Source organism: Malania oleifera, chromosome 3, assembly GCF_029873635.1.
Source record: "Malania oleifera isolate guangnan ecotype guangnan chromosome 3, ASM2987363v1, whole genome shotgun sequence".
In the NCBI taxonomy this organism is placed as follows: Eukaryota; Viridiplantae; Streptophyta; class Magnoliopsida; order Santalales; family Ximeniaceae; genus Malania; species Malania oleifera.
The window spans coordinates 16,873,886-16,893,444 of record NC_080419.1 but is presented as its reverse complement, the minus strand read 5'-3'; the positions used below and the strand labels follow the sequence as shown (position 1 = coordinate 16,893,444).

The 19,559-nt window shown below is 38.4% G+C and overlaps 1 protein-coding gene across 2 annotated transcripts; it reads right to left on the bottom strand.

Annotated features, from left to right (window-relative positions):
- Nucleotides 1-18,259: 18,259 nt before the first annotated feature.
- LOC131150163 (membrane protein PM19L) lies at nt 18,260-19,514 on the bottom strand. 2 transcript variants are annotated; one of them, XM_058100746.1, is made up of 4 exons: nt 19,318-19,514; nt 18,951-19,170; nt 18,810-18,855; nt 18,260-18,640 (listed from the first exon to the last, which is right to left on the bottom strand). In XM_058100746.1, the coding sequence occupies exons 1-4, from the start codon at nt 19,442-19,444 to the stop codon at nt 18,524-18,526; spliced, it is 510 nt and encodes a 169-aa protein (XP_057956729.1). In that variant the 5' UTR covers nt 19,445-19,514; the 3' UTR covers nt 18,260-18,523. The 2 variants fall into 2 exon arrangements, with proteins under 2 accessions (XP_057956729.1, XP_057956731.1); XM_058100748.1 differs by having other exon boundaries at nt 18,260-18,598; nt 19,318-19,495.
- Between the last annotated feature and the right edge of the window lie 45 nt (nt 19,515-19,559).

Here is a 19,559-nt window from a genome sequence, read left to right as displayed (position 1 = left end):
TCCCTGATCCTCGTGGTAACGTCAGATTGTCGATTCCAGCGACAAATGGCGAAGAAATCTAAAGAGAGAGAGAGAGAATAGGATGAGTTCTAGAGAGAGAGGGAGAGGATATTTAGATTTCTTAGCTGAGAAGTAATGGAAATTTCTTTTTATAGCCCTTGACCCGACCACCCTCATTGACGAAATAACGTCCTCGTTGACGAGGTCATATAGACAGCTCGTCGACGAGACGGTGACCTTGTCGACAAGCCTGAGGTTCCCGATTTCCTGAAATCTCTCGACTTTTCCTCGTCGACGAGCCTCTAAACTTCGTCGACAAGCAGAACAAAGCCTTCACCAACAAAATCTGGCTTCGTCGACGAAGCGTGCTCAAATTCCAATTTTACCCTTCTCTTTATTATTTAAACCATATATCACAATTTGGGTTCTTACAACCTCCCCTCTTTACAAAAATTTCATCCTTGAAATTTGTCATCTCTCGTTCGCAAACTCATTTGTACAATCAAACACATATACACAACTCTAGAAAGAAATTAGCGACTACTACAATGCAGCCTCATCATAATATATATACAACATACCCTCACTTATGGCGAAGGAATACCGTGGTTACATACACATCATGTCATAGAAGTTCACAAGTACACATACTCTCAAAGACAAACTACCTATCCCAACCCAAAGCAGGATGACGTACACGTACTCAAAACAACTATGGATACTTCTGGCGTATTTTCGTTTCCAATTCCCAAGAAGCTTCCTCAACCGCATGATTCCACCATAATACCTTTACTAACGGTATTTCCTTAGTACGCAACTTCTGAACCTTCCAGTCCAGAATCTAAACTGGTATTTCGTCGTACGCCAAACCATTCCCAAGTTCCAAGGACTTGTAACTGATAAAATGCAACAGATCCAGCATGTACCTCCTCAACATGGATACGTGAAATACATTATGGATCCTCGAGAGCGCAAGGGGAAGTGCAATCTGGTAAGCTACTAGACCCACTCGTTCAAGAATATCAAACGGTCTAATATACCTCGGGCTCAACTTGCCCTTCTTCCCGAATCTCATCATTCCTTTCATCGAAGCGACTCTAAGGAATACCTTACCCCCCACCTTGAACTCCAACTCGCAGCGGTGAACATCCACGTAACTCTTCTACCGACTCTGAGCCGATCTAATCCTCTCCCGGATCAAACTTACCTTCTCAGATGCCTGCTACACGAGTTCAGATCTTAAAACCTGACGTTCACCAACCTCATCCCAATACAAAGGAGATCGACACCTCTAACCATAGAGAGTCTTGAACGGTGCCATCCTGATACTAGCTTGGAAGCTATTGTTATAGGCAAACCCTACCAATGGCAGAAACTGAATCCAACTAACACCGAAGTCTAATACACAAGCCCGTAACATATCCTCCTAGATCTGTATCGTCCTCTCCGATTGTCCATTAGTCTAAGGGTGGAATGTCGTACTGAAAGTAAGCTTCATCCCCAGTGCTTCTTGCAAGCTCTTCCAAAATCGAGAAGTAAATCTCGAGTCTCAATCTGAAACAATGGACACTAGTACCCCGTGCATTCTCACTATCTCATGCACATACAGGTCCGCTAGCTTACTCAAAGGGTAGCTAACTTTCATCGGTACAAAGTGAGCAGATTTCATCAACCTATCCACGATTACCCAAATAACATTCTACCCGTGAAGCGCTGGCGGCAATCCAGTAACAAAGTCCATGGAAATGTGCTCTCATTTCCACATCAGAATAGGCAAAGGCTGCAACGGCCCTGCTGGCCTATGATGTTCAGCTTTCACCTACTGACATGTCAAACACTACTCCACGAATCGACCAATATCCCTCTTCATATCGCTCCACCAAAAGGACTTGTGCAAATCCCGATACATCTTCGCACTACCCGGATGTACCGTATACAAAGAACGATGCGCTTCCTCCAGAATCGTCCTTCCGATCTCGTCGTCATTTGGAACACACAACCTAGTCCCAAACCTCAACACACCTCTGTTAGAGATGTTAAATTCCGCAACCAATCCCTGTTGTACTTTCTCCACAATCTCAACTAACTCCGCATCATTAGCCCTCAGGGCATTACTACGCTCAAACAAGGTCGGCTGAATCACCAAGCTAGCAATGAAAGCCTGATGATCACCAGACACCAACTCCATGCCAGGCTTTCCAGATCCCATCTGATATGATGCTGAGCTATAACTGCAGACATGGTCGCATGCTCTAACTTCCGACTCAACGCGTCAGCTACCACATTAGCTTTCCTTGGGTGATAACTGATCGTGTAATCATAGTCCTTGATCAAATCTAGCCACCACCTCTGCCTCATATTTAGCTCTTTTTGCATGAAAAAGTACCTGAGGCTTTTGTGGTCAGTGAAAATCTCACACTGAACACCGTATAGGTAGTGTCACCAGATCTTCAATGAATAAACTACAACGGCTAATTCCAGATCATGCATAAGGTAATTCTTCTCATACTCCTTAAGTTGCCGAGAAGCATAAAATACTACCTTACCCTGTTGCATAAGCACACATCTCAAACCTTTTAGGGATGTGTCGCTATAGATCACAAAACTGCCATCCCTCGAAGGAATGGTCAATACTGGAGCAATAACCAGCCGGTGCTTCAACTCAAGGAAGCATTGCTCACAATCGCTAGTCCAGTCAAACTTCACCCCTTTCCTAGTCAATCGTGTCAGAGGTCCAAGCAGTTTAGAGAAACCCTCTACGAACCGATGATAGTAAACCGTCGGTCTCAGAAAACTCCGAACTTCCTGCACACTCTTCGGTCTCGTCCAGTTGACCACAGCTTCAATCTTGTTAGGATCAACCGAGATGCCACCCTTAGACACCACATGGCCTAAGAACGCAACCTGATTCAACCGGAAGTCACACTTCTTCAGCGTGGCATACAACCTCCATCCTCGTAGAATCTGTAGTACCAACCTCAGATGGTTCTCATGCTCTTCCGAACTCCTCGAATACACCAGAATGTCATCAATAAATACCACTACGAATTGGTCCAGGTACTCATGGAAAACAAAACCCTATTCATCATATCCATGAACACCGTCGGAGCATTGGTCAACCCAAACGGCATAACCAAGAACTCATAGTGGCCATATCTGGTTCGAAAAGCAGTCTTCGCAACACCCTCAGATTGAACCCTCACCAGATGATATCCTGACCGTAGGTCGATCTTCAAAAAGACCTGCGTCCCCTATAACTGGTCAAAGAGATCATCAATATGAGGCAATGGGTAACTGTTCTTCACAATCACCTTATTGATCTCACGGTAATCAATACACATACGCATCGATCCGTCCTTCTTCTTCACAAACAATATTGGAGCTCTCTAGGGCGAAACACTCAATCAGATGAAGCCCTTGTCTAGTAATTCCTGCAACCGCTCCTTCAATTCCTGAAGTTCCACTGGAACCATCCGATACGAAGTCTTAAAGATTGGTGCCTTACCAGGCAGCAACTCTATCGCGAACTCCACCTTATGATATGGAGGTAAACTTGCTAAATCATCTGGAAACATATATGGGAACTCGCTGACTACCTGAATATCCTTGAGTCTCAACTTATCCCACGACGGTTCCTCCCCACAAGCTTGGTACCCTTGATACCCATCCAAGAGCAACCTCCTCGCCTGTAGTGCCGACAGAACCTATGGCGTCAAACGCACACACGATCCTACAAACTCATACTCCTGCATTCTAGGAGGTCTAAAAATTACTACCTTCCTACGACAGTCGATCATAGCATAACTAAAGAACAATCAATCCATCCCCATAATGACTTTGAACCCTGACATATTGTATACCATAAAATTCGCCGGTAGCAGCCTTCCCTGAATTATCACTGGGCAGTTTGCTAACATCCTACTACAGAATGATATACTCCCAGATGGTGTAACAATAGATAACACCTTGTTCATGACTTGGGTCTCAACCCCACACAGTTTAACAAAACTTACAGATACAAAAGAATGGGTCGCACCCAAATCAAACAAAACAGAAGCTTTATTTGAAAGCAATAATAAGGTACCTCTCACTACGTTCCCTGTATGTTCAGCATCCGCTGGAGTAAGAGAGTATACTCTGGCCGAAGCTGTATTCGTTTGAACGGTTCCCCAAGGTATCTGGTTACTACCCCGGTTCACACTAGATGTAGGCATATCTCTCTTCGGTGCACGACAGTTGTGAGTCATGTGACCTGAGCGACCACAATTGTAGTAGTTACCCCCAAATGACCGACACTCGACCTCGTGCCATCTGAGGCACTTGGTACAACGATCCTGCGTCTGACTCGCCTAAGTACTCTGGCGCTCGGTATTCTAATGGTAACCCGAGCCCTTATTCCTCTTCTTCCACTATCCCTGATGAGATCCTGACTGAGAACTAGAAGGTATTGTCCTCTTCTTTGATTCCTGATCCACCTCATCCTCTCGGATGCCAGTCTCGATCACTGTGGCCTTATCCACCAAAACTGAGAATTTTCAGATCTAAAGCATACCCACCAACTTACGGATATCCTTCCTCAAACTCTTCTCGAACCTCTAAGTCTTCTATATCTCCCTACGACAGAGCAAAAAACTCATCTGCCTTCACATCGAGAATGGAGGTCGGGAAGTATCTCTTAAAGAATACCTCTTTGAAACGACTTCAAGACATCCTTGAAACACAGGCTCTCTACTTCTCCAGCCGCTTCACGGCAATACACCAATGCCCTGCTTTCCTAGATAGCTGAAAGGTAGCGTATAGGACTCTCTACTTATCTGTACAGTTGAGGACTTCCAGAATCCTCTCAGTCTTCTCGACCTAGTCCTATTCTATAATCAGGTCGGGTCCCCTTACAAACATCGATGGGTGCATGCGTGTGAACCTCTCGATAGTACACCCCCCAGCAGTAGGAAAGCGTTCGCATCTCCTGACACTTCGCCCAATTTCCCACATAATCTACCTTGTCAAACCCCGAGGCACAGACGGAGACTCATCACTAGCAGTCTCCTCGGAGCCACTCTCCAAGTTATTATCCTTGGGCTCCATTCTGAAAACAGAATAGGAATCGGTTTGGACTCCTAGATCACGTACAATTAACACAATAATTGACACACAATCATGTTAACTACCATTTCACAGGTCTAGGTCTGTCCTATCACACCGACACAGAAGTCATCAATGGTTTACCCTACTTTCACTGAAATCGTCATTCCAGGAAAAACATGGAATACCGCCGACAATTCCTGGTCTAACAACGGAACAACCATCGCCCAACTCTACTCATACCCAACATCCTATACTCTGGTATGTACTCACAGCTAAGCCTAGCCAAGTCTACAAGACCTAACAACCTGAATAGCTCTGAGACCAAGTTGTCACGCCCTGAACCTGAAAAAGGGACCCAAGTGTGATCTTAGTAATCTAACATGTCTCTACATTATACAAATAACAAATGACACAGTACAATGAATGAGGGTCCGACCCCATGGGGTCCCCAGGAACCCTATACACATCCATATACAATCATATAAACAACGGAAAAGGTCTTTCTATACACATACAATACCATACCAGAGTCCATACAAAACGGAGTCCAGGCTTTATGCATACAAAACGTACATTCGAGTGCCAAACATACCCCAAAACGACAACCCGCGAGATAAAAGTCCTAACACTTACCCAAGCGCTAGCTACAGTACACTGGCCACTATGCTCCCTACACTAGGAAGCTAGTTTCGGTTACTTGAAGAACCTGTAAAAATGTACGTACAGTAGGGGTGAGACACATCTCAGTAAGGCAAACACAGGTTATATTAGTATGTGGCATTCGAGTCTTATCATGACAAAAAATAAACATAGTTAATGCAATTCTAGTATTCTCACAATACAATTCCAGTACAGTGCATACACACACACATATGCATATGCACGCCCATGATCTACATGGTGTCCTCACACCCCTCGGCCCGTAGCCGATCCGCGATATTCGACATTGACCCATAGCCAACCAGTGACACACTGCGCCACCGGCACATAGCTAGTCTTAGACTCCCATGGCATCGTACCGATGCTATATGGTGGATCCACACCCTTCGGTGATCAACCGGTATAGGCTCACGCCCTCGAATATAGAGCCGAACACTCTTGCCAACATGGCAGGCGATAAACACATGCCCTCGGATATAGAGCCGGACACTCTTTCAATACTTGGAACAATTTGGAACCTAGTTCCTATTGCATTTCAACATAACACATTCATGCATGCTCATATAACCAAACATACCACACCCATTTGGTAATAAAAAAAATCATGTTTTCCAATCATATACAGTTAAAAAAGTCAAGGCACGACCATACCTAATACACAGTATAAATCACAATATACCAACGGTTTTCAACAAAACCAGGGATACAACCCAATACCTCCTTTTTCCCAAAATTGTAACATGAAAAACCCATAATTTTACTAGTCAAATTTCCCCAAATGAGTAACCAAACGCACACAGGACCGTGAACCATAGTTCTACTCAGTACAATTTCAAAAATAACCAATATAAATTGTATTCCCTTACCTTTCCCCCAAAAGATCAATCCCGAACTCTACAACTCCTCAACAGCAAATCGAGTTCTCAAAATCTACAAAACACAGTACATAATATACTCACGATTCCATCCTCTACCAAACTACAGGATCAGAAAATAAAATCGAGTCTTACCTCGATTTTAAGTCGAAACCCAAAAATCTCTGAAATGAGATTCTGATCCGTAGGTTTTGTAGAGAATCCTTCCCTGATCCTCGTGGTAACATCAGATTGTCGATTCCAACGACAAACAGTGAAGAAATCTAGAGAGAGAGAGAGTAAGATGAGTTCTAGAGAGAGAGGGAGAGAATATTTAGATTTCTTAGCTGAGAAGTAATGGAAATTTCTTTTTATAGCCCTTGACCCGGCCGCCCTCATTGACAAAATAGTGTCCTCGTCGACGAGGTCATATAGATAGCTCGTCGACGAGACAGTGACCTTGTCGACGAGCCTAAGGTTCTCGGTTTCTGAAATCTCTCGGCTTTTCCTCGTCAACGAGCCTCTGAACTTCATCGACGAGTAGAACAAAGCCTTTGTCGAAGAAATCTAGCTTCATCAACGAAGCCTGCTCAAATTCCAATTTTACCCTTCTCTTTATTATTTAAACCATATATTACAGTTTGAGTTCTTACATTGCATATCACTCTTTAAGTATGAAATTGTTAAAACCTAGATTAAGGAGATAAAAGAATTGGGAACTTCAATTTCCCAAATTGTTTACATCCTAGGATTTGATTGTCGTAAGTAACCCTAGGGTTTTCACCATTGCTGTCGCGGATCGTTGCATACCACTGAAGATTGTCATTGCCGTATGCCAGAAGAAGACCGCCTCCATTGCAGTCGTCGCACGCTGCACACCACCGAAGAAGGAGACTGCCACCGTCGCAGCAATTATGAATCAGACCCCATCGAATGCTGCATGTAGTTCTAAAGCATACGCCACCATCAAAATCACAACACACTACACACCTTGCCATCGACAATGCTGAATTAGGCGTGGCTGCATGCCAAATCAGGAGCGTCTACACACTATCGCCAAGGCTGAATGATCATACCACAGGGTTTCCCCTTTGACGCGAACAACGATTTCTTGAAAATGGTGAGTTCTGGGAGTTTTCTTATCCCCAAATGACGAGTTCTTGTGAGCCTCCAATGAGAAGGAGGACCAAAACAAATGCAGGTCAGTCTCTTTCCCATCTAGAAAACTCTGACTCTAATCTTCATATATTACAGCCCAGTTTGGTCGGCGTCAGCTTGTTTGCGCCTAAGGTGGTTGGGAAGGTTCATTCCCCCTACGATGGCCTCACCGTCAGCGAGGAATGGTGTCCAGGATGGTTTTGGGGTGCAATCATATGCCCTAACCGTGAATAAAAAAGTGGAGATACTTGCGTTCAAAATCCCTATGAGATTGCCAACTAATATCAATGGTGAATTGAGATTTATTTTCTCAGAAGCGGAGATGGCTAAGGTTGAGGAAGAGTTTCATTTTACATTAGTGATGAAATTTTTTAGGAATAGGTCATCTATTGATAAAATTCGGTTATCGATTGTGAAAACGTGGGGCTTGACAGAAATTTCAACGATCAATATTATGGATGATTACCATGTGTTAATTCACATGAAAAACGAACATGATTTTTTGCATGGTTGGGCAAGGGAAGGTAGAACTATGGAAGGCAATTCATTTTGGTTGTTCAAGTGGACGAAGGATTTTGATGTCAAAAAAGAATCTCCATTGGATCCTCAATGGATTTTCTTACCGAGGTTACCAATACATATTTACAAAATGGATTTTCTTCAAATTATAGTGACTCGTTTTGGTCATTATCTTGGAGCCAATGATGCAACAATCAACCATACGAGATCCTCGGGGGTACGTATTTGCATGGAAGTTGACCTGACGATGGAAGCGGTAAAGGGATTTTCTCTTATTTTATCTCCGAAACAATGTATCTAGCAAGACGCCAAATATGAAAAATGGGCTTTTTCTGCTCTAAATGTTGCCGGCAAGGAAATGCCTCGATTGTTTGTAGGGTGGGAGAGAAGTGAACGGATAATGGAAAATATAAAGAAAAAAAGATATGGAAACCAAAGTCTAATGATGGTGTAATGGAAACCAATACTGATGTGGATAAAAGGGCAAAGAATGTGGAGCAGGAAGCAGGACCCAGTAATGTGCCAACGACAAAGAAGACCAAAGATAGGTGCCTTGTATTATCAGAAATTCCCGTGGCTCAAGAAAAAGGGGATGATGCAATGCAAAAATCTAATGTACCGTAGAGAGGATTGGAAAATAATATGAATGAAGGTTCAATAGAGAGTGATGAAGAGGAGTGTGAGGAAGTCGGGTGTGATGATGAGGCTCGAGTTTCATATGGTAAACCTATGTCTCAAGAGAAAGTGGATCATGCAGATAGTATTAAACTGATTGAAGGTGGGAACCAAGGTATGCATCAGGAGGAATTGGCTCGGGGTTATTTGTCTGAGAGGGAGGAAGGAGAAATTTTAGTATTAAAGGGTAAATAAAAAATGTATGAGTCTGATACAGGGCAAATATGGACTTCCCAAAACACCAAAACTAGAAAGGAAAAATCTGTGAGGAAATCTCACATGGTTCACATTCGACCGCATAAATTAAATTTATGACTGATACATTTTTTTTTTTGGAATATTAAAGGGTTGGGCAAGTCTAGAGGTAGGTTAAAGAAGATGATTAATAAGTTTAATGTTGGTTTGTTTGTTATTTCAGAACCTTTTGCGGCTGAGGAGTGGATGGTAATGCTGGGTAATTTCCTAAATTATCACCATTTTATATCTAATGAAAATCAGAACAGTAAATTGTGGCTATTTTGGAAGGATATGAAATGCTTTGAGGTGACTTCAATCACGACTCAGATGATTTTTGGGTGGTTCTTCAAGGACAGAAAAAGGAGTTTGGTGAGTTTTGTCTATGCCAAATGTTCTTATGTTGAAAGAAGAGAGTTATGGTGGCAATTGAAGGAGTGCCAATCGGATTGCCCTTGGTTGGTCTTGGGTGATTTTAATGTTATTCGAATGGATACCGAAAGAATTGGTGGAAATCCAATACCACTTTTACCTATAATGGAGTTTAATGACCTTTTACATCATTGTGGTCTCTTTGATTTATTAAACACGGGTCCACATATGTCATGGTGCAATGGCCATCAAGGGGTGGCTCATAGTTGGGCTAAGCTTGATCGAGTTCTTATTAATAATGTTTTTCCCAACCTATATGGTTCAGCTCAATTCAAATATCTGAATCGAAAATCCTCATATCATAGTCCTATGGTGGTTTATACAAATATGTCATTCTATTTGTATGGCCCTAGCCCATTTTGGTTCCTTAATATGTGGAGCTCGCATGATTTGTTTTTGTTGTGCATTGAAGATGCTTGGATTAGGAATGACTCAGCCTCGAGTCTTCTGAAACTTGCTATTCGTCTTAAGAGAACTAAAGTTGCTTTATGTGCATGGAATAAAAATGTCTTTGGAAGAGTAGGAGAAAACCTAAAAGCTCTCGAGGAAAAGATGGAATCTCTAGAAAATCAGCTGCAAGAAGGTTTTTCTGAGGAGGTTGAAGCCGAGTACTTGACTACTAAGTTGGTGATTCAGGTGTGGGAGAATAAGGAAGCATCTTGCCTCAGACAAATTGCGAAAAAAAAAATGGTTGATTGAGAGGGATCCGAACTCTAAATTCTTCCATTCAATTATCAATCAGAGGCAGAACAGGGACCGCATAGATCGAATGGTTCTGAACGACGGGAGGATATTGGATGATGCGAAAGCAATACATAATGAAGCTACTGCTTTTTTTTTTTCAGAATTTTCTTTTAGAATCTCCAGTGGTTGAAACTTATGTTCTCTCCGAGTTAATTCAAAGGTAAATTTCAGCTGTTGACAATAATTTTCTCTACATCGAAACAATGGAAGAAGAAGTTAAAAGAGCGGTGTTCTCTATTCCTAAAGAAAGCAATCCGGGACCAGATGGATTTGGCTCTGATTTTTATATATCTTGCTGGGACATTGTAAAAAATGATGTTTTGGATGCAAAGAATTATTTTCAAGGCATTCCACTGTTTAGGTTCTTTTCCTCTTCGTTTATTATCTTAATTCTGAAGGTGAACAATCCTTCTAGCTTTGATAAATTTCGGCCTATTAGTTTATGCTCTGTGGCTTATAAATTTTTTCCAAGATTATTGTTTTTAGACTAACTGAGGTTGTTGATAAGTTGGTCTCGCATGAACAAAGTGCTTTTATTCCTGAGCGTAGTATTTTTGAGAATATTATGCTTGCACAAGAAATGGTTCATTCTTTGCACAAAAAAATGGTTGGAAGCAATGTGATGGTAAAACTTGATATGGCTAAGGCTTATGATAGAGTGAACTGAAATTTTCTTTTGGAGGTTCTTAAGGCTTTTGGTTTCTCTAAGAGGTTTTGCAAGCTCATAAAATTTGTGTGGAGTCCCCGTGGTTTTCCGTTATGATGAATGGAATATTTAAAGGGTTTTTTTCATTCTATTAGAGGCTTGTAGCAAGGGGATTCACTTTCTCCTTATTTATTCATCATAATGGAGGAGGTTTTGACAAGGTTGCTTATGAAAAACTATTAGATAGGTCGTATTGGACAATTTAATCATCCAATTGGGGTCCCTTTGGTTTCGCATTTGCTATATGCGGATGATATTCTTATTTTTGCAAATGGTGGGAAGAGTTCCATTAGAAATTTGGTTTACGCTCTGGAGATGTATGAGAAGTGGTCGGGTCAAAAAATCAGTAAGACAAAGTCAGCGTTATTCCTTTTGAAATACATCACTCCTACACGAAAATGTGGTTTAATGAGAATCACAGGTTTCATGGAAGGTAAATTTCCAATTACATATTTGGGTGTACCTTTGGTTTCTGGAAAATTGACTTCTAGGACCTTGGAGCCTCCTGTGGAGAAGATTAGAAAGAAAATTGTAGGGTGGAAATCTAAGTTACTCTCGCAAGGTGGAAGATTGATTTTATTAATACATGTGTTGTCTAGCATGCCTATACATTTAATGTCTGTTATTAATGTTTCGCAGGTCACATATTCTCACATCAACTATCTACTTGCTAATTTTTTATGGAGAGAGATGTAAGGTAAAAAGAAGATTCATTGGCGCTCTTGGGGGAAAATTTGTAATCTACCTCGGAAGGGGGTATGGGCTTGAGAGATCTTAAAGAAGTTCAAAAATCTCTTCTCATGAAATTTGCCTTCAGATTGCTCACTTCTAACAATCTATGGGTAAGTTTTTCAGGGCTAAATATTGTAGAAAGGATCATTTATTAATTAGGAAAGGGAGACCAAATGACTCTCGGTTCTAGAGATCAATTATGACCACCATTTGGAAGTTATGGATAATGTTAAAATTTCGATGAGAGGTGGGAACTCTTCTTTTCGGTTCGATAGGTGGTTGACATCAGGCTCATTATCTGTGAGCACTGAGGATACTTTGAATAAGAAGCTGTGTATTAAGGATTGCTAGTTGAATAACAACTAGAACTCTAATTTATTTGTCACGCCTCAAACCTAAAAATGGGCCCTAGGGTGTGAATTAGTAACCTAACATGTCCCTGTATCATACAATCGTCCATGATACCAAACAATCCAAGGGTCCAACCCCGTTGGGTACATGTATACCCTATACACATTCACATACACATACATACACATTACATACGCAATGGAAATGTTCTTTCTAATACATACAACGTACCATACTAGAGTTTATACATAACCAGAGTCTACACTCCAAAATACAGTACATACCCCAGGTGTCTAGAAAACCCAACAAAGACAACTCGGTTACAAAATTAGTACTTACACAAGTATTATATGAGGCAAACCAATAACAACGCTCCCGAACGCTAGGACGCTAGTTTTGGCTACTCGAAGGACCTAAAACATATTTGTATAATCGGGGTGATACACCTCTCAGTAAGGAAGAAACAGGTTATATCAGTGTGTGGCACATAAGTGTTATTTCGACATAAAACATAACACAATACAGTTCTAGTATTTTCACAATGCAGTTCCAGTATACATCTCGCCAAACATACGGTCAGTGTCGTCACACTCTTCAGCCTAAGTCGAGCTGCATTACATGAAGCACCCGATAACTTGGCATTAGCCGAAGCCCCACAGCGATATTGTTGCTAATACTGTGTCAAAACATTCATCAGTGACCAACTAGTATACAAGTGGTATTTCACACCCTTATATATAAAGCTGAATATTCTTGCCCATGGTATCTAGCCGAGACGCGGCATTTACCCATAGTATTTAGCTGAGACATGGCAATTTCACAAAACCTGAAACATTTTGGAACTCATGTTCCTATACCTCTCAGTTTACGGTAATTAGCCGTCACGTATGTTTCACAAAACCTGAAACATTTTACATACAACAGTTCATTCCACACTTATTTGGGTATACAACAAATCATATCGTCTTCAATTCGAGAATATAGTTTACTACAAATACAGGTACAACCATCTCAATACCACAGTTTATACAAACATACGTTTTCAAACAGAAACAGAGATAATACCCGAAACCCCCAATTTTTCCAGAACTGTAACCCTAAAATCATGTATTTTCACTTGATAGATTTTCCCAAATAATTAGCCAAAACATATGTAGAATCATAAACTACAGTTCTACCGATTTAGATTTCAAAAATAACTAATATAAATAGAATCCCCTTACCTTTCCTGAAAACTGAAACACAAACTTAATCGGTCCAAAACAACGACACAGGACCCCCAAAACCTAAAAATCGAAGAACAACACTTCAATATATTCACTACTACTACTACAGATCTACCGAACAGGAAACGAAATCAGACTCTTACCTCGATTTTGGATTAAAACCCAAAAATCCTTGAAACGAAATTTCGATCCGCTATAAATGTAGAGATTCCCCTCCTGATCCACGTGGTAACGTCGGATCGTTGATTCGAGTAATGAACAACCTGAAATCTTAGAGAGAGAGAGAGAGAGAGAGAGAGTGTTCGAGTTCTAGAGAGAGAGAGAGAGTGTTCGAGTTCTAGAGAGAGAGAGAGAGAGAGAATTTTGGTTTCTTAACTCTTAAGCAAAGCCAAAAGATATTTATAACCAAGTTGACCAGGCCAGCCTCGTCGACGAGATAGAATCCTCATCGAAGAGCCTCAGAAAGAAGTTTGTCGGCGTCAAGGTGGACTCGTCGACGAGCCTGAGATTTCAAAATTTTTCAAAATCCCTTGATATCTCCTCGTCGACGAGCTACTGAATTTTTTCGCCAATCTGCACAAGAGACTTCGTCGACGAGAAAAGAAGTCTCGTCGATGAGCCCTGCTGATTTTTACCTTTTTAATTTTCCTTCTCTTTTCTTATTTATTTAATACACCTATCTCGGGTCGGGTTCTTACATTATTATTGGAATTGGTTTGTGCTGATAAAACAATGGAAATTTTGCATAATGTGTCAGCTAGTAAAAGTAGGCAGGATATATTCATCTAGAAGCTTGTTCCTAATAGTAATTTCTTTACAAAAACAGCATGGGAGGTAGTGAGGAGTAGAAGTGATAATTTTGTGTGGAATGATTGGTTTTGGCATTCTTTATTGCCCAGAGGGATCTTAATGTGTTTATGGAAAGTCAGGTTCAGTTGCTTGGCAATTGATGATAAAATTCAGGCCAAAGGAATGGCTTTAGCATGTGATTGCTGTGTGTAAAGAAGTTAGGAAAACACTGATCATATTCTTTCTTTAGACGAGGTGGCTTCAGAGGTTTGACATCGGGCTAGTGTGGTGTTGGGGATTCCTTTCCAGCGGTTCCTTCCCCAGAAAAACAGAATTGCGAATTGGTTCCACTATGCTCAAAAAGTATTTATTAAAGGTATTTTAATCAGTATGATTCCGTGTTTGATTATGTGATACCTCTGGAATCGAAGATGCAAAGTGAGAATGGAAGGAGTATATCAAAGTGCGGATCAGATGTGGAGAAGGGTTCGATAGTTGGTTAGTTCTATAGCTGAGAGCACTAATTCTTTTCAAAAATTGAAGAAGTCGGACATTACGATTTTGAAAGAATTTCAAATTAAGTATTAGGGAGTTTGTGCTAGGCCTAGAAAATTTATTTCGTAGGTTAAACCTCCAACAGGGTGGATAAAACTTAATTATGATGGAAGTTGTAGGGACAATCCAGGTAATTCAAGAGATGGAGGAATTATTCAGGACTGTCGTTGCATGGCGAAAACGATTTTTTCAAGATATTTTGGCAATGGTACGAATAATAGTGTGGAATTAAAAGCAATTTGAGAAGAAATTCGTTTGTGCAAATGACTTCATTATTTTAATGTGATTATTGAAAATGACTTGCAAATTGTAGTTGATTGGTTTCGGAAAGGTAGATATACTTTGTGGTATTTTTGGGATTTTTGAAAGAAGCTCGTGGCGGAGGTAGAAGGAGTGAACTTCATGGTGATTTATCAATATAGGGAAGGCAATAGTGCGGCTGATTTTCTTACTAAAGAAAGAAAAATGGAAAATAATATCGTTTACGAAAAACAACATCACTTACCACGTTTTTTGAAAGGTATACTTTGGATGGATAGGTTGGGTTTCACTTCCATCCATCGTTAATTCAACTCTTGAGTTTTGTTTGGTGGATTTTGATTTGTTTAAAGTTTTTTTTTTTTTTTTTTTTTGTGATTTTATCTAGGCCTATTTAGATTTATTTCTTAGTTAGCATTGTTTGGATTTGTTGTCCTGGTTTGGTTGGTTGTTGGTGCTATTTTTAGGAGGGTTTTAATTTCATTATCTGTAATCTCCTTTTTTCTTATCTTGTAACCACAGTTTTCCTCCACCAAAAGTGAGGGCATATCAATAAATAAAAGGAGGTGCCGCCCTTTTTTAGTGAAAAAAAAAAAGTATGAAATTGTTAGGAAGTCAAAAATAATAATATCTAATGACATCCAATAGCATAAATGGATTAAAATAAATCTATAAATTCAATCGGGAGAAAGGTTAATTTAATCATTATTAGATATTAAAAAAGTTATTATAAATTTATAGGGAGGTTTTAAAATACTAATCATTTTTTTAACACGTGAATATGTTTTACTCCTTAATTGCACATGTTGATTAAGAAGATGAATACTGATATTAAACTAGAGATAAAGTGTAATTGTTATTATTTAATTAGATTTTTATCAAATTAAAAAAGTTTTATGCATATAGCCAATGTTTACATTATTGAATTGTTATATTATAAAAAGACATGGAGAGTCAAACAATCATGATTATATGATTTCTTTTTTCTTAGCTAAATTTTGAAATATTTGATGCATTTGTAAGATATTCAATATAATTTTTTTTATTTAATTTTGAATTACTTATATTTATTTAATTTCATATAATCATATGAGGTGTCTACCATGCTATACTTATTTATATATGGACAAAAAAATCAAATTATATACGCATGTACACTAATTTTATAAATAATTTAAAATATTATCACATGATAATTTGATTCATAATTTAATTTTAATTTTAAATTTTAAAAAATTATTAAAATTAACCCTATGCACAGCATGAGGCCTCTGTCAGTTATAATTAAAATTAGACATTTTACTAACAAATTAAATATAGCTTTAATTTATCAGGAAACCAAACCCCTTTAGTTTCATCCCCTTTAGAAGGGTATTTAATACTCATAATAATCCAACAGTTGATTTTAGCCTAATATTGGTTAACAAAAACTCAGGGTTTGGTTGGTATCGTTGTTCTTTTCCATTTTTTGTTTATATTCTTTCACAATAAAATAAAAAATAAAAAATAACAGATTATAAGAATAGGTTTGTTTATATTGTCAAATTTTTATTTTTGTTATTGATTTTCATCTATTTGTCAAAAAACTGAAAACTAGATTTTATGTTTTTTAGTTGTTTTGGCAACCTATTGCTAGAGATTTTAATGTCTAAAAATAATTTTGTGGATTAAATTATTCATTTTATACACTTTTAAATTAAAATAAAAATTAAATAATCATATGAATTTAAATATAATTAAAAGAAAAACATGCCTAAATTTCAAAAAATAATAATAAAGTTAATTATGAAAAAATTTTATTATTTTTCAATTGTCATGTCCAATAAAATTTTCATCGTAAAGTAAATTTTGAAAGTGGAACAATTAAGTAAATTATTGTAAAGTAAATTCTTAATGTGTATTAATTGTAATTTTATTGTTTTAATCATATTTTTATAATATTATTTGATTTAAAGATGATAATAATTTTTAGTTAAGTTTTTAATTTATATTAATTTTACAAATATAAACCAAACAAGTTGTTGGTTTCTAATTTTTAGTTTCTATTTCTGATTTTTGCCCTTTGTTTCTCTAATTTTTTATTGTAATACCAAATAGCCTCTAAAAAATTCACTTTTGATATACATTTTTATAGCAAACTGATATGTTAGTCCGATGAGCAATTCAAGAGGTATGGTTTGATAAGCCGAGCCATGCCCAGCCCTAATGTATATAATATTAAAATTGTTTGATTGATAGATTGGAGGTGATTGGGTGTAGTGCTAAGCAGTATTAAGAGAAACCCGAACACACCAACCGAACTGCAAAAGTTTGATTAAATCTGTTCAATTGAAATTTTAATTTTGGTTGGTGGGTTTTATTTTTAAAAAATTTCAGAAGTTGGTGATTGGTTCAATTTAAAAGTTTTTTTTTTTTTGGTTAACCAAATTAACCAACTAAATGTGTAAACATTAATATATAAGTTACATATATATATATATATATATATATATATATAGGAAAGACATCATAATTTTGGTTTAGTTCGGTTCACTTAATGGATATGATTAACCAAATTTTTTCATAAATTTGATTAGTTCACCGAATTAACTGTATCAACCGATTGCACAGTCCTAATTAGGTGTGGTGTGAGTCAATATCGATGGGGCGTTGTACAAGCATGTCCTTTATAGAAGCTTCAAAAAAAAAAAAACATAAATTACTTGAGGCTAGTTAAAAAATTATTAAAATACTCGAGCCTATATATATATATATATATATATATATATATTTCATCATTTAATTTTTAATTTTAATTAAATAATCTTTCCATATTCTTTTGAATATCGATGATATCATGAACACGATGAGTAATTTAAGATAATGGAATGAAAAATATAGTGAGAAGTTATAAAGATTTATTTTAAATTTTAAAATGGAAAAAATAGTTTATTATATTACTTATATGACTATGATTCGTAAATATTATAATTATAAGATAATTTATAGATTGGGACATTTTAAAAAAGACGATTGGAGAAAAAAGGATGATTGAAAGTCAGCTGCACTAGAGATAAGATTGCAAGCAAACCAAGTTTATGGTGGTTTTGTGCACTGTACTGTTCAATGCTTCCAAAATCCTAACCCTGCACTCCCATGTCTGGATGCAAACTTCACGAGCAGAGTAAGTTTCCTAATGATATTTAGGTAGCCTTTGGGAATATATTTAAATTTATATAGACTGAATTGTATGATATGTTTTGTGTCATATGCACAAATCTAATGCTACGATCTGAAATTCGTACTCTCAAACACAAGGTAGTTAAATAAGTTGTTTTATGAAGAACTAGTGTGCCTTTTTGTGGGATGGGGGGTGTTTGGTATCACAAATTCCACCGTTTATTCAAAGGTATAGGCCATGTAACCAATAAGCCTTTCTAAACATCACAACTAAACCAATAGAAACAAGGGAATTCAGCGGAGTTTGCCGATGCTGGATTTACAGTTCTTAATTATGATTGAGAAAAATGCATCATGCAGTTTGCGGGGCAGATCAGATTGGCTAGTCAATATCTTCCGCTACTGCGTTCCCTCTCCCGTATATCTTCGACCCCAGCATGGATCGCGCTTGTGCACAACAACTGCGTACCGCCCAATATTATCATCAGTACCTCAAGAGTCCTCTGCTTACAATTCAATGTTTACGTTATGAAGCATTAGCAAAATTCAGTTTCCCCGCCTATGAAATATGCTGCTGTTGTTTCACCCAAAAACCAAAAAGCAAGCAAAAGAGGTGAATGATCTCTAGATCCCCTTTCTTTTTCAGGTTGAAGTTGTAAGAACATAACTTACCAAGTTGGAATCTGTCCAGCCTAGACTGATCTCCTTACATGCCAATCTGGAGAACAAGAAGTGATGGGAAAAGCTAATGAGCTAACCCACTATGCCACATAAATTATTGAATCAATGAGTAGAAAGAGCAGAATTGTTCACCCCATGGCCAGTAGAGTGAGTGCCCAAGCTGCAAGAGAAGAGGCAGCAGCTGAGTGGAAGTTGCTGGCATTCCCATTAATCACATTCTGGATTCCAGTAAACGATGTTGAGAAGCCAACAACCCCAGCGATGAGTGAGAATATGATGAAGAAACCAGTCGCCATGTTACCCATTGGGAAGTATATTGGAAATATGCGAGCAGGTACCGATAAAACAGATGCTGCACCATGCATATGCAGTTTCGAGGAAAACACAGAAAGCAAGTTACTGCCCTCATAAACATGAATTTCTCTCTATATAATACTGTATCATAAATGCATATATGCATGTGTGTGTGTGTGTGTTAATAACTTTATACATAAATTACCAGTTTCTCGAGCTCGTTTGATGCCATGATTGATGGCCCAAGCAGAGAATGAGATTGCTATAAAATACAGCAGAACATTGACAACTAAGAGGATAAGTGCTACAGATTTGGCTGCCCCAGAAGCCATGGCTTTTGAAGTTGGAGTCAGAAACAAAAGCTCAATCTGGAGACCACCTTCCTCAGCTCAGGTGAGAAATAGTTATATAAGCAAGTAGTATATAATTATATATTTTTTTCTGCAC